This window comes from Panthera tigris, chromosome C1, assembly GCF_018350195.1.
Source record: "Panthera tigris isolate Pti1 chromosome C1, P.tigris_Pti1_mat1.1, whole genome shotgun sequence".
In the NCBI taxonomy this organism is placed as follows: Eukaryota; Metazoa; Chordata; class Mammalia; order Carnivora; family Felidae; genus Panthera; species Panthera tigris.
In genome coordinates this window covers 28,735,703-28,749,390 of record NC_056667.1, presented here as the reverse complement: position 1 = coordinate 28,749,390, position 13,688 = coordinate 28,735,703, and the positions used below count along the sequence as shown (strand labels likewise).

The following is a 13,688-nucleotide window of genomic DNA, read 5'->3' as shown; positions in this document are numbered from 1 at the left end:
CCTTCCAGGTTTCCATGGCAACTGACAGCCCAGGGCCGGCCTTCTTTCTGAGCCCGCGGGGAGGGGAGCGAGTTGGCGCTGGAAGGCTCCTCACCCTTTCCTCTCTTCAGTAGCAATACCTTTGCGCGTGGGGGTGGAGACTGCCCGCGTTCTGCCTGAGCGGGGGTTCTTGACAACTGGGTTTCCATGAACCCTCTGAAGAATCTGCAAAATTTTGTGCATTTTTCTGGAGACAGGCTGTATCCCTTCCCTTCTGTTCTCCAAGGGTTCCAACAAGACAGGTCTAGATTGTCTTAATCTAAAACAGCTTTCCTCTCCCCATGTCATGTCTTTCCACCAGGGCTTAGCGTAATGGAGCTTGAGTGTCTAAGGCTAGTGTCCGAGGATTTGATTCTGTCGGGGTTAATGTTTGCATTTAAAAGGCATTATCCGTTTCCTTGTTTTTCCTCTCCCAGGAAACACTGGCAAACTTGGAAAGACAGATCTATGCTTTTGAAGGAAGCTACCTGGAAGACACTCAGATGTATGGCAATATTATTCGTGGCTGGGATCGGTACCTGACCAACCAAAAGTGAGTGTCAGAAGCCTGTGGTGTTTGTATGGTGCTCTAGTAATATATGCGTTTTGGGCTATATGTGTTCTTGGTAGCAACTTTGCAGGGAGGCAGTAGCAAAGTGCTGGTGTGGAAGGCAGTCTGGGGTTGAGCTTAGACTTTGGCTCACTGAGTAATTGTAGACAAATCCTACGTCTGGGAAATAGGGAAAACCTGCTAAGCTTTTTGAAAATTTTCAGATTTGAAATATTTCATTTTTTTTTTAATGCTTATTTTATTTACTTTTTTAACGTTTTTTTTATTTATTTTTGAGACAGAGACAGAGCATGAACGGGGGAGGGGCAGAGAGAGAGGGAGACACAGAATCGGAAGCAGGCTCCAGGCTCTGAGCCATCAGCCCAGAGCCCGACGCGGGGCTCGAACTCACGGACCGCGAGATCGTGACCTGAGCTGAAGTGGGACGCTCACCGACTGAGCCACCCAGGCGCCCCTAATGTTTATTTTTGAGACAGAGAGACAGATCGTGAGTGGGAGAAGGGCAGAGAGAGAGGGAGACACAGAATCGGAAGCAGGCTCCAGGCCCTGAGCTGTTAGCACAGAGCCCGACACGGGGCTTGAACTCACAAACCATGAGATCGTGACCTGAGCCGAAGTCGGATGCTTAACTGACTGAGCCACCCGGGCGCCCCGATTTGAAATATTTCAAATTGAAATAGAACTGTGCACACTTGATATCCTTCACCTTCATTCATCACTTGTTAACATGTTGCCACCTTTGCCTCTCTCTGTCTTTTTTTTCTGATGCGTGTAAACATACACAAACCTATATATACTTAAAAGTTTTAAAAGTCTTGATATAATTACAGGCACATGGGAAGTTGCAGAAATATTAGAGAGGTCCGTGTACTCTTCACCCACTTTTCCCCAATGGTTGGGTTTTATGTAACTACAGCACAATAGCAAAACCAGGAAATGGACATTGGTACAATGTGTATGTGTAATTCCGTCACTGTGTGTAGATTCCTCTAACCACCACTGCAGTCGAGATACAGAAGTATTTCATCGCTGGGAAGCTCTCCCTCCTGCTACCCCTTTATAGTTCTATCTTCCCTTTCCCCCATACTTTTTGTTGTTGTTAGCCATTCAAGTGGATATCATGACACTGTACCCCTAATTATGTCAGCAATTACCTCCTAAGAATATTTTTCTTACCTAACCACAGTTAACCACACATAGAAAATTAGCATTACATTAATAGTATCATCCCCTACAGCCTTTATTCACATTCTCCTAATTGTTCCCAGCATGCTTGGCTGCCCTTGTTTCGATCCAGGCAGTTTTCGTGTATTGTATTTGGCTGTTATGTCTCTTTAGTCTCTTGATAATAGGACAGTCTCCCACCCTTGTTAGTGGTGAAGTTGTTGTTGATGACACTGTCTTGCAGACTGTCCCAGTTCCAGATTTTTCTTTTCGTGACCTCATGAGGGAGCCTTTAGACGTTTCTGGCAAAAATGATTTGTGTGCCTCGTGTGTCATTTACCTCTGTTATATTGGGAGGCACATGATGTCAGATTGCCCCATTATTGGTACTGTTAAGTTTGAGCATCTGATTTCTCTGTTGTTAAAAATTCGTTTTTTCTTGGGGCGCCTGCGTGGCTCACTCAGTTGAGCGTCCGACTTCGGCTCAGGTCATGATCTCACAGCTTGTGGGTTCGAGCCCTGCGTCGGGCTCTGTGCTGACAGCTCGGAGCCTGGAGCCTGCTTCGGATTCTGTGTCTCCCTCTCTCTCTGCCCCTAACCCCTCACATTCTGTCTCTGTCTCTCAACAATAAATAAACATTAAAAAAAAATGTTTTTTTTTATTCATTTTTCTCTCTGTAATTCGTAAGTAGTTTGGAGGTTGCACTTGTACACAGTGTGAATATATTGCGATCCTCCACATTTTTATTCAGCAATGTTAGTATCTTTTGTTGATTTTTACTTGAATCACTTAACAGACTGCTGATTCTAATTTTATTCTTTGTGTACATGGCTTACTGGCATTTGGAAAGATGAATCTTCCCTTCTTATCTTCTCTCCCTTTCATTCTGTATCTCCAGACCTCTCTCTTTAGTATCACTACAGACCCATGGATTAAAAAAAAAAAAAAATCAGCGTATTGGAATCTAGTACTGTCACTTTTGCATTGTAGAGTCTTTTTTTTTTTTAGTATAAACTTATTGAAATATATACAGAGGATTGCACACATCATACATACACAGCTTAGTGACTTTTCACAAAGCAAACACACCCGCCATTATCCTCTTTGATGCTTAGTTTGTCCCAAACGCGGCCAGCGGGAACCTCCTCCTGCTGATGCCTTTGTCCTTTCGACATGACCCTATCAGTCCTTGAGCATTTTGGTTCTGTTCTGTCCCAATGTGGTGTCTCAGACTCACCTTTTCCTTATCCCAGAACTGATACCAGCCCTTTCTTTAAGGAACCCTGGTCTGTTCTTCAGTTTTTAAAAATTAAGCTTATCTGACAGAAACATTTCATATCACTCGTCTGTGCCGGTTGTTTCGAGTAAGTATTAAAGTAAATACATATTAAAATGAAAATGGTCGTGAACCAATGGAGCCTGTCCCGCGTTGGAAGCCATTGCTGTCCCTTCAGGCATTCAGGATAACGGACGTTTTGGTCCATCCACCTGGTGTGGAGGCGTTCCGTCCAGAGGCTGTCTCTCTTCTGTCTAAGAGAGACAATGAGAGAGAGAGAGTTCTTACACCTTACATCCAGGGCCGTCCTCCGCTTGCTGCTTACGAAGCTTCTTGTGTGTGTTTTAGAAACTCCAATAGCAAAAACGATCGAAGGAACCGGAAGTTTAAGGAAGCTGAGCGGCTCTTCAGTAAATCCTCAGTTACTTCAGCAGCTGTAAGTGAGGTGGGGGGACTCTTTTCTGTGGCCCATTGTTGAGGGAAACCTCAGTTAAATTCCTATGAGTTTTCCCTTTCCCTGCTGTCCGAGTGCTCTCCTGAGGGCTCTGATAATTTTTCTAGTAACGGGTGGTTTCTTGTCTTTTAGGCAGTGAGCGCGTTGGCAGGAGTTCAGGATCAGCTCATTGAAAAGAGTAAGTTTATTTATTTATTTTTTTACTGTTTTACTACTTTATTTTTAAGCTACAGGAGCCCTTGTATTTAACTCGTATCCAACTGTAGGTCTCAAGACTACATCTCTCATACTTTTGCCTCTCCTTTCTAGAAGATAAGCACCCTCTAGAGTCTCGTTAATCGTGTCCTTTTGTTTATTTGTTGGCCTGTTTGTTTTTTGAGGAAGAAACTATCATGTCCCTCCTGCCTCTTCTGTCATGCAGAGGGTGACTTCCCCTGCTCAAAGACACAAAGACAGGTCTTCCCCACTGCTAAGTGTTAGGGGAATTTTTTTTTTTTTTTTTAACTTAGAAAGAAAACCTTTTCTCATGGAAAATTTTGGATATATCTGATAAATCTCCATGTTCGCAATTTAATAATTCTTAGGAAAATCTGGTCGTGGGAACAGAATGTACCTGAGTGTTCTTAAATATAAAACAGAGAGTAGATAGTATTTACTTTGTAAAGACATTGTATCATGCTCCAAACATAAGCCATACAGTCTAATTCTCTGCTGATGTCAAGTGATAGGATATAGATGTATACATTCATCTTTCCAAGTCAGACTCGGTGTAGCTGTGTTGAACACTCTTCCTGTGCACTGAATCACTCCAAAGCATAACCTGCTTTTTGTACTATGGCTGTGTGCTTCTTTCAGATGATGTATCTTGTAGAATCTGGTTCTTGTGTCTGCACTGGGCCAGTGATTTGGAGGAGAAGGGATTTTGGTAGTTTGGGAATTAGAACTACACTGTGACTTTGATTATTACCTCTGGGTACAGATTTCTAAATATGTAGAAAATGCTAGAAAATGTCTGCGAGTCATTTCCACTCAGATTTTCAGGCTCAAACATTTTATCTAAGGTGGAACCGTTCTATTCCCTTCAAAACTTGTCTGCCCAGTTTTTTTCTGTTATAGTACTTCCGTTCCCCCTCATTCAAAACTCTGTAGGGATCTTTGACTCCTTTCTGCCATCCTCAACAATTATAGCAAGTCCTTTTGATTTTTCTCTTGCTATGGCTCAAATACGTTAAATCCTATTTCTTTTCAGTTAATGCCACTTCTAGGACATAGAGCTAGTGTTATCTGCTCTCTGAAGTCACAAGACTGGTTAAGGAACAGCCTGGACCCCACCGCTGTGAGCGGAGATGGAATGATTACTGACTGCTCAGTTTTCACAAGAGCCTACAATCCTCCTCCTGGCTTAGTGCGTAGCTCAGCATCTGGCCCTGTACTTCACTAGCCACACAAGTACACACCTAGGTACTCGTGAAGGAATGACGCTCAATGCCACTGCTTGCAGAAGCTTGGCTGAGACCAGCACTTACGTATTAAAGATTTTCGGAAACAGGTGCAGGCCTCCATTCCCCTGAGATCTTCCCCCTGGACCTGGGCCACGCCCCTGGGATAGATCCTGTTGGTCTTCCTTGGTCTTCCCTCTAAAGCTGCATTTGATGAATTACATTTTGGTCCCGTTAAATGTGCCACTGCATTTATTGTAATACGATGTTGCAGATGTTTATTACCGTTACTAATTATTATGTCTTTTAGGACTAGTTGTTTTCCCCGAACAACTATTTGGTTTTTAGTGAAAATCTGATGATGGACTTGATTTGTGTAGGCGCTAAAATGTTTTATTTTTTAATTTTTTTTAGCGTTTATTTATTTTTCAGAGAGGGAGACAGAGTGTAAGCAGGGGGAGGGGCAGAGAGAAGAGAGACAGAGAGACAGAGAGAGAGAGAGAGGGAGGGAGACACAGAATCGGAAGCAGGCTCCAGGCTCTGAGCTGTCAGCACAGAGCCCGATGCAGGGCTTGAACCCACAGACTGTGAGGTCATGACCTGAGCCAAAGTCAGACGTTTAACCGACTGAGCCACCCAGGCACCCCAGCTGCTAAAATGTTTAAAGCCAAATGTGTGGTTCTCCTCTAGAAAGCAAATCCAAACCTAGACCATGCATTCTGGGAATGAATCTTTACTACTGCATCCAGCTTATGGACGTCTTCTGTCCTTCTGTGTTTTACTCGTCTCATTTTAAATTTATTGTATGTGGGGCGCCTGGGTGGCTCAGTCGGTTAAGCGGCCGACTTCGGCTCAGGTCATGATCTCACGGTCCGTGAGTTTGAGCCCTGCGTCGGGCTCTGTGCTGACAGCTCAGAGCCTGGAGCCTGTTTCAGATTCTGTGTCTCCCTCTCTCTGACCCTCCCCCGTTCATGCTCTGTCTCTCTGTCTCAAAAATAAATAAACGTTAAAAAAAAAAAATTAAAAATAAATAAATAAATTTATTGTATGGATTTTATTATACGAATCTTGGTAAGCGGCTTTGGCTTCTTTTTGGAATAGGGAATTACATAAATACTGGAGTTCATCAATTCAAATGGTCAGAACCCCTTTAAAGTAATTCTGCTGTGTTCTGTCTCACCACCTGTCATTACCGTTTCCTCCTGCTATTTCTTTAAAAAAAATTTTTTTTTCATGTTTATTTTTTTTAAGAGAGAGAGAGAGACTGAGAGACAGAGCTCAAGTGGGGGAGGGGCGGGGAGAGAGGGAGACACAGAATCCGAAGCAGGCTCCAGGCTCCGAGCTGTCAGCACAGAGCCTGACGTGGGGCTTGAACTCACGAACCACGAGATCATGACCCGAGCCGAAGTTGGACACCTCACCGACTGAGCCACTGAGCACCCCTACTCCTGCTATTTCTTAAGAGTCTATTTCCATCTTGATTTTCTACAGTCAACTACAATGTGTCTAAGTATGAATTTCTTTTTAATTATCTGGCTTGGGTTTCGTTGAACTTCTTGTAGCTGTAGCTTGGTATTTTTCATCAGTTCTGGAAAATGCCCAGTATTCTTCAGATGATGCATTTGCTGCATGCTGTCTCCCCTCTCCTCTCCCACTCTACTTAACTGTATGTTAAACTTTCTCATTTTATCCTACATGGTCTTTTATTCGCTCCTCCGTGTCTTCTGTCTTTGTCTCTGGGCCGCCTGCCAGTTTACTAATTCTCCTTTCAGTTGAGTCTGACTTGCTGTTAAACCTTTCCTTGATTTTTTTTTTTTTAACGTTTATTTATTTTTGAGACAATGCGAGAGACAGAGTGCAAGCAGCGAGGGGCAGACAGAGGGAGACACAGAATGTGAAGCGGGCTCCAGGCTCCGAGCTGTCAGCCCAGAGCCCGATGCGGGGCTCGAACCCATGATCCGTGAGACCATGACCTGAGCCGAAGTCGGATGCTTAACCGACTGAGCCACTCAGGCGCCCCAACCTTTCCTTGATTTTTAAATTTTTTATTACATTTATAATTTCCAAAATTCCACTTAATTATTTCTAAAATCTGCTATGTAATTTTTCAGTAGCTTTCCCTGCAGTTATTTTTAAACTTGTCTTTTGTTTCTTTAAGCAGAGTAAGCCTGCTTGTTGTACAAGATTCTGTTTTTAATTCTGTACATTCTGTGTTTAATGTGTAATTCTGTGGGGGCGCCTGGGTGGCTCAGTCGGTTGAACGTTTGTTTGACTCTTGATTTTGGCTCAGGTCATGATCCCAGGGTCGTGGGATCGAGCCCCATGTTGGGCTCTGCACTGAGTGTGGAGCATGCCTAAGATTCTCTGTCTCTCCCCCTTCCGCCCCTGCCCCACTTGTGCGCGTGCATATTCTCTCTCAAAAATAAAACAATAATAACAATTTCAATCTGTGAAGTCTTTTTTAAAAATTTATTTTAACGTTTATTTATTTTTAAGAGAGAGAGAGAGAGAGATAGTGCAAGCAGGGGAGGGGCAGAGAGAGAGGGAGACACAGAATCTGAAGCAGGCTCCCGGCTCTCGGCTGTCAGCCCAGAGCCCAATGCGGGGCTCGAACTCACGGACCGTGAGATCATGCATGACCTGAGCCAAAGTCGGACTTTTAACCAGCTGAGTCACCCAGCCTCCCCAACCTGTGAAGTCTTTACAGACCTGTTTCTGTTGTAGTTTGCTTCCAAAGTCTAATTTCCCTGTGTGCTTATCTTTGACCGTGTACCGCTCACTGTAACTTAAACTATCTGTTGAGTAATTTGAGAGTGAGGATGAAGTTGTTATCTTCCAGAGATTTTATGTTTTCTTCTGATGGGTGGTTGGATCACTTTAAACCCAGTTGAAGGTCCCTGAAAGAGCCAGGTGATTCAAACCAAGCTTTCATTCCACGAGGGGAATGCTCTCCTTTGCCTTTTGCACTTCTTCCTTTGCATAGAAGCTCTCCAGTGTCTCCAGATTTCTGTGTAACAGATCTTGTGGAATGACTCTTGTGTTCTTGTTTTTTGATGGTGATGAACTGAACATTTTTTTCTGTCTTAGATTTTGAATTGCACATTCTTAGATCTCAAGGATTTTGGAGTTTTGTACTTTTGGCATTTTGTTTCCAAACCATTCTGAAAATTTTCTTTTAAAATGCATTACTTTTGGGCTTCCTGGGTGACTCGGTTGGTTAAGCATCGGACTCGTGATTTCTGCTTAGGTCACGATCTCACAGTTTGTGAGATCAATCCCCACACTGGGCTCTGCTCTGGCAGCGAGGAGCCTGCTTGGGAATTTCTCTTTCTGCCCCTCCCCCTCTTGTGTTCTCTCTCTCTCTCTCTTTCTCTCAAGATAAATAAACGTCTTAAAAAAAATGCATTCCTGTGGGGCGCCTGGCTGGCTCAGTTGTTTAAGCATCTGACTTCGGTTCAGGTCATGATCTTGTGGTTTGTGAGTTCTAATCCCGTGTCAGGCTCTGTGCTGACAGCTCAGAGGCCTGGAGCCTGCTTCAGGTTCTGTGCCTTCTGCTTTCTCTGCCCCTACCCCACTTGCACTGTCTCTCAAAAAAAAAATAAAGAAAGAAACATTAAAAAATAATAATAAAAATATGCATTGCTTTCTGCTTCCTTTGGCCTACCTACCCAAACTAGGATGATAGAGTGGATTAGCATGGTTCCCAAGGGGAATTTTAGGCAAATTAGTGAGGCGTTGTGTGTTTTTGTAAAAAGAATAAAGTAAAAGACAAGCAGGCAGATTTTATCCAGTTTCCTTTAAAGGATCAGCATAGTTGATACTGTTTTATCAGACTCTTCTGAAGCTTTCATCAAACCACATCTCCCCTGAGTGTTCTCATCATTCCAGTGGATAAGTAAAGGGCCGCATGAAGCATTATTTTGGGTATCTTTCTTGCCTCCTTTAAAGTTTTTGTGCTGAAAAGAAGTTAGTGCCTAGCACTATTCAGTAGGTGTTGTTGTTGTTGTTTTAATAAGTAAAGTGTCTCATTTGCAGGCTTATTACACTTAATCAAAATCTGGCATTCGTTTCTTTTTCTTTTCTTTTCTTTTTTTTTTTTTTGAGAAAGAGTGAGTAGGGGCAGAGAGAGAGAGAGAGAGAGAGAGAGAGAGAGAGAGAGAGAGAGAGAATCTCAAGCAGAGCTCCACGCTTAGCACAGAGCCTGAGGTGGGCCTCGATCCCACAACCCTGGGCTCATGACCTGAGCTGAAATCAAGAGTCATCTAGATGCTCAATCGACTGACCCACCCAGACACCCCCAAACCTGGCATTCTTTACTCTAAAAACGAGTTGCCTGGGGCGCCTGGGTGGCTCAGTTGGTTAAGCGTCCGACTTCGGCTCAGGTCATGATCTCACGGTCCGTGAGTTCGAGCCCCGCGTCGGGCTCTGTGCTGACCACTCAGAGCCTGGAGCCTGTTTTGGATTCTGTGTCTCCCTCTCTCTCTGACCCTCCCCATTCATGGTGTCTCTCTCTGTCTCAAAAATAAATAAACGTTAAAAAAAAAATTGAAAAAAAAAAACCAAAAAAACCCGAGTTGCCTTCTTCTGTGTCGGGGAGAAACAAACAGGTGTCTTTTCCTGGTGACAGCGCCACAGGGTTGCCTGACTGCTGCTGTACTTTGGGGTGCTGTAACCCAGCCCTTTTGGCCTCACTCCTCCCCTGCTTCCGGGAGCCCAAAAAAGACCATGATTCTTACTCTGTGGTTGCACTTGGTGTTTTAGCAGTGTTTAATCTAGTCTCCCTGGCTACAGTCCCTATTATAAACCATTTGTAGCCTGATAATCCTAAAACATGGGTTTATACAGAGAACTCAGTAAACATTCACTGTTCAATGTCACTTCTCTGTTTAGAAATGGCTCGATGACTTCTCCTTATGTCCTGGTAACAAGTATTTTATGCCAGATTGTCTACCGTGTTAGAATTTGACTTGCGTATTTATGGATCTCAAGGATATTGAGATTGGAACACTTATTGTGTTGCAGACACTATGCAAACCCTTGCATTATCTCATTTATTCTTTAAAGCTACTTCTTGGGGATGAGTACAGATTATAGACTCCTTGAAAGTAGGGAACATTGCTGGAGCTCCAGTGTCTGGTCCAATGCCTTGTCCATAAGAGATACTCAGTACAGAGAAGTGTCCTATTTTACAGATGAAGGAACAGGGTCTGAAAGATTCAGCAACAAGTCACATATCTTAACCATCACCTCATACTGTCTCCCTAGATCAGATCCCTAAATCTGACACTCATGGCTCTTTTTTTTTTCTTTGTTTAAGTTTATTTACTTATTTTGAGAGAGAGAGAGAGGCAGAGACAGAACCCCAAGCAGGCTCTGTGCTGTCAGTGCAGAGCCCAGTGTGGGGCTTGAACTCATGAACCATGAAATCATTCATAACGTGAGCCAGAGCCGAGAGTTGGGTACTTAACCGACTGAGACACCCAGGCGCCGCCCAGTCACGGCTCTTCACCTGTCTTTCCATTTCTCCTCTCAACCCTCAACGCGTCTGCTCAAGAGATACTTGATTCATTTGTCCAAAATGTACCTTATGTTTCCTCACCTCTGCACTTTTGCTTGTGCTATTTTTTGTACCTATTTTGGCTTCTCATTTTTCAAGGCCCAGTTTAAATTCCACCCCCTCAGTGAAGCTTTCCCTGAACAATCCGCTCTTTCTTCTCTGGCTCCCATGATACTTAATATCCAGATCAGTCCTTCGGGACATCTGTTACTCCCTGGGATGTTACCTCTTCAGAGAGGTAACACAGGTGGATTCTCCATTCATAGGGCTTTGATTTGATTTTCACTCTTTTGTATGTGTTTCCACACAGGTACTTATAGAATATGACCAACTGATCCATTTACCCAGTACTCCCGTAGCAACTGGTCCAAAATGAGTAAACAGTTGTTTTGCCCATTAATCTCCCTTTTTTTAGACAGAGCTTCACTTCTTTTTTGTCTTTTAAGTTTATTTTATTATTTATTTTGAGAGTGAAAGAGTTCAGGGGAGAGGCAGAGAGAGAGAGGAGAGAGAGACTCCCAAGCAGACTCTGCACTCACAGTGCAAAGCCCAGTGTGGGGCTCGAACCTACGAACCGTGAGATCATGACCTCAGCCATAAATAAGAGTCCGACGCTTAACTGACTGAGCCACCCAGGCGCCCCTATTAATGTCTTTTAATAGAATTGCAACATTGGCCAAATTTGCTCTAACTTGCCATTCTGTCTTGTCTCCCGCTTTTTGAGATAATCTTTCTCTCCCTGTGCCCAGCCCCTACTCAGTTAGTCCTGTGCTCCTTCTGTCATACAGCTGTGAGCCAAAGCTTTTATGACCTCATGGCCCAGCAACCCATTCCTGCCCTGGCCAGTGCCTTCGCCATTTGCAGTTTGAGAGATGGCATTTTTTACCTACATAAAAATAGGACTGGCTTTGGGAGAAGAAGGCTGTCCTAATCATCCTTCCCCATTTTAAACTCGTCTTTGTAGATTTCATTATATATATTTTTTTTAATTAGAAAAGTAATTTTTTCAGATTGTACTAAGTCAAACTGTTTAGAGGTGAATGAATGAATGAAATGAATGAATGAATGAAACAGGTTAATTACCTCATGCTCTACTTCACCCCCAACTTTCTGAGGTAATCAACGTTAACAGCTTAACACTATTCCTAACACATCTGGGACACACACACACACACACACACACACACACACACACACACATACACAGATGCAGACTCACAGGGTTGGGGATTTTTTTTTTAACTTGGAATTTTAACTATGTACATAAAGAGGATTTTTTTTTTTTTAAAGAAAAAATTGGCTCTCCCAGTGCATATTACCTGCTTTTTCCCTTAGCACATGCACCCCTGCAGGTTGAGTGTGCATAGAGCGAGACGGTAGAGTCGTGATGAAGAGCGTGGGCTTTGGAGCCAAACTGTCTTTGAGTGTGAATTCCGAATCTTCACCTTATGAGCTGTGTGACCTTGAGCAGCTTTCTTAACCTCTAGCCTCAATTCCCGTCTCTGTCAAATGGTCATCTTGGTTGTAGAGGTTTCTGTGAAGGTTGTAGATGTGATATATTTGAAGTGTGGAGGGAGTGCCTGGGTGGCTTGGTTAAGCGTCCCAGTTCTTGATGTCGGCTCAGGTCATGATCTCTCAGTCTGTGAGATCGAGCCCCATGTCGGACTCTGTGCTGACTCTTGTGGAGCCTACTTGGGATTCTCTCTCTCCTCTCTCTGCCCCTCCCCACCCCCTGCTTGCCGTCTCTCTCAAAAATAAATAAATAAAGATTAAAAAAAATTTTTTTTAAGTGTATAGAACAGTGCCTGGCTTATAGTAGGGACTGTGTTAGCTATTGTTATAATCTCACCATTCTTTTTATTTATTATTATTATTATTACTTTAATGTTTATTTATTTTGAAGGAGAGAGAGAGCATGAGCAGGGGAGGGGCAGAGAGAGAGGGAGACAGAGAATCTGAAGACGGAGAATCTAGACTGTCAGCACAGAGCCCAACGCGGGGCTCGAACTCACGAACCATGAGATCATGACCTGAGCTGAAACCAAGAGTCCGATACTTAATTGACTGAGCCACCCAGGCAACCCTCACATTCTTTTTAAAAGCTGAAAAATACCGGGTACCTCCTCTGTTGGTGAGAATTCACATTGTCTCCATTTTCCCCGCTAAACAAGGTTGCAGTAAACTTCCTTGTCCGCTTGCTTTTTTGTAATGGACTTTATTTCTACAGGATAGTGCCCCAAAAGTGGCACTACTGTGTCAAAGGGTGATTTTCGTGATATAGCACAGTTACTTTCTGTGGTGTGATGGGAAATATATATTTGGTGTTTGTCCCCTGTTCTGGCACACAGCTCCTAAAACCCTTGGAATCTCCAGAGCGATAAGAATGACTAGCAGGTGGGGTGCCTGGGTGGCTCAATAGGTTGAACATCCGACTTTGAATTTTGGCTCAGGTCGTGATCTCTCAGTTCATGGGATTGAGCCCCAAGTTGGGCTCTGTGCTGACAGCAGAGTCAGCAGGGGATTCTCTGTCTCCTTCCCTTTCTGTTCCTCTCCCACTTGCACATGTGTGCGTGCATTCTCTCTCTCTCTCTCTCTCTCTCTCTCTCTCTCTCTCTCAAATAAATAAATTTTTAAAAAAAGAATGACTAGCATGCAAAAGAAATGTTTTTTAATATTTATTTATTTATTTTTGAGAGAGAGAGAGACAGACAGAGCAGGGGAGGGGCAGGGAGAGAAACAGAGGCTCTGAAGTGGGCTCTGCACTGTTAGTGGAGAGCCTGATGTGGGGCTTGAACTCACAAACCTGTGAGATCGTGACCTGAGTTGAAGTTGGACACTTAACCGACTGAGCCACCCAGGTGCCCCCAAGAGAAATTTCTGTATGCTAATGAAGATGACTGATGGCTGGGGGCCCCTAGAGAGCTCCAGGATGGGGGCTTAGAACTTTAAGCTCTACCCCCAAACCTCTGAGAGAGGGGAGAGGAGAGGGGCTAGAGACTGAGTGAATCACCAGTGGCCAGTGACTTAATTAATCACGACTGCGTAATGAAATTTCCATTAAACCCCTAAACGGTGGAGCTTTTCTTGGTGAATGGCAGGGTGGTAGGCCCAGAAAAGGCATGGGTACCTTGCCCCGTGCGTCTCTTCTATTTTGCTGCTCCGGAGCTGTACCCCGTATAATAGACAACGTTAACAGTAAGTAAATCAT

General features: G+C 43.8%; 1 protein-coding gene across 7 annotated transcripts in view; it reads left to right on the top strand.

Moving 5' to 3' along the window:
• MEAF6 (MYST/Esa1 associated factor 6) overlaps positions 1-13,688 on the top strand; it is a 33,619-nt gene that overhangs the window by 890 nt on the left and 19,041 nt on the right. For all 7 annotated transcript variants that reach the window (XR_006221249.1, XM_042996616.1, XM_042996612.1 and 4 more), the window contains exons 2-4: positions 456-571; positions 3,379-3,466; positions 3,617-3,662. Coding sequence is in view for 6 of the 7 variants with exons in the window: in XM_042996616.1 (XP_042852550.1) it covers positions 456-571; positions 3,379-3,466; positions 3,617-3,662 (250 nt within the window). In the remaining variant the exon portion in view is untranslated. The remainder of the gene's footprint in view (positions 1-455; positions 572-3,378; positions 3,467-3,616; positions 3,663-13,688) is intronic.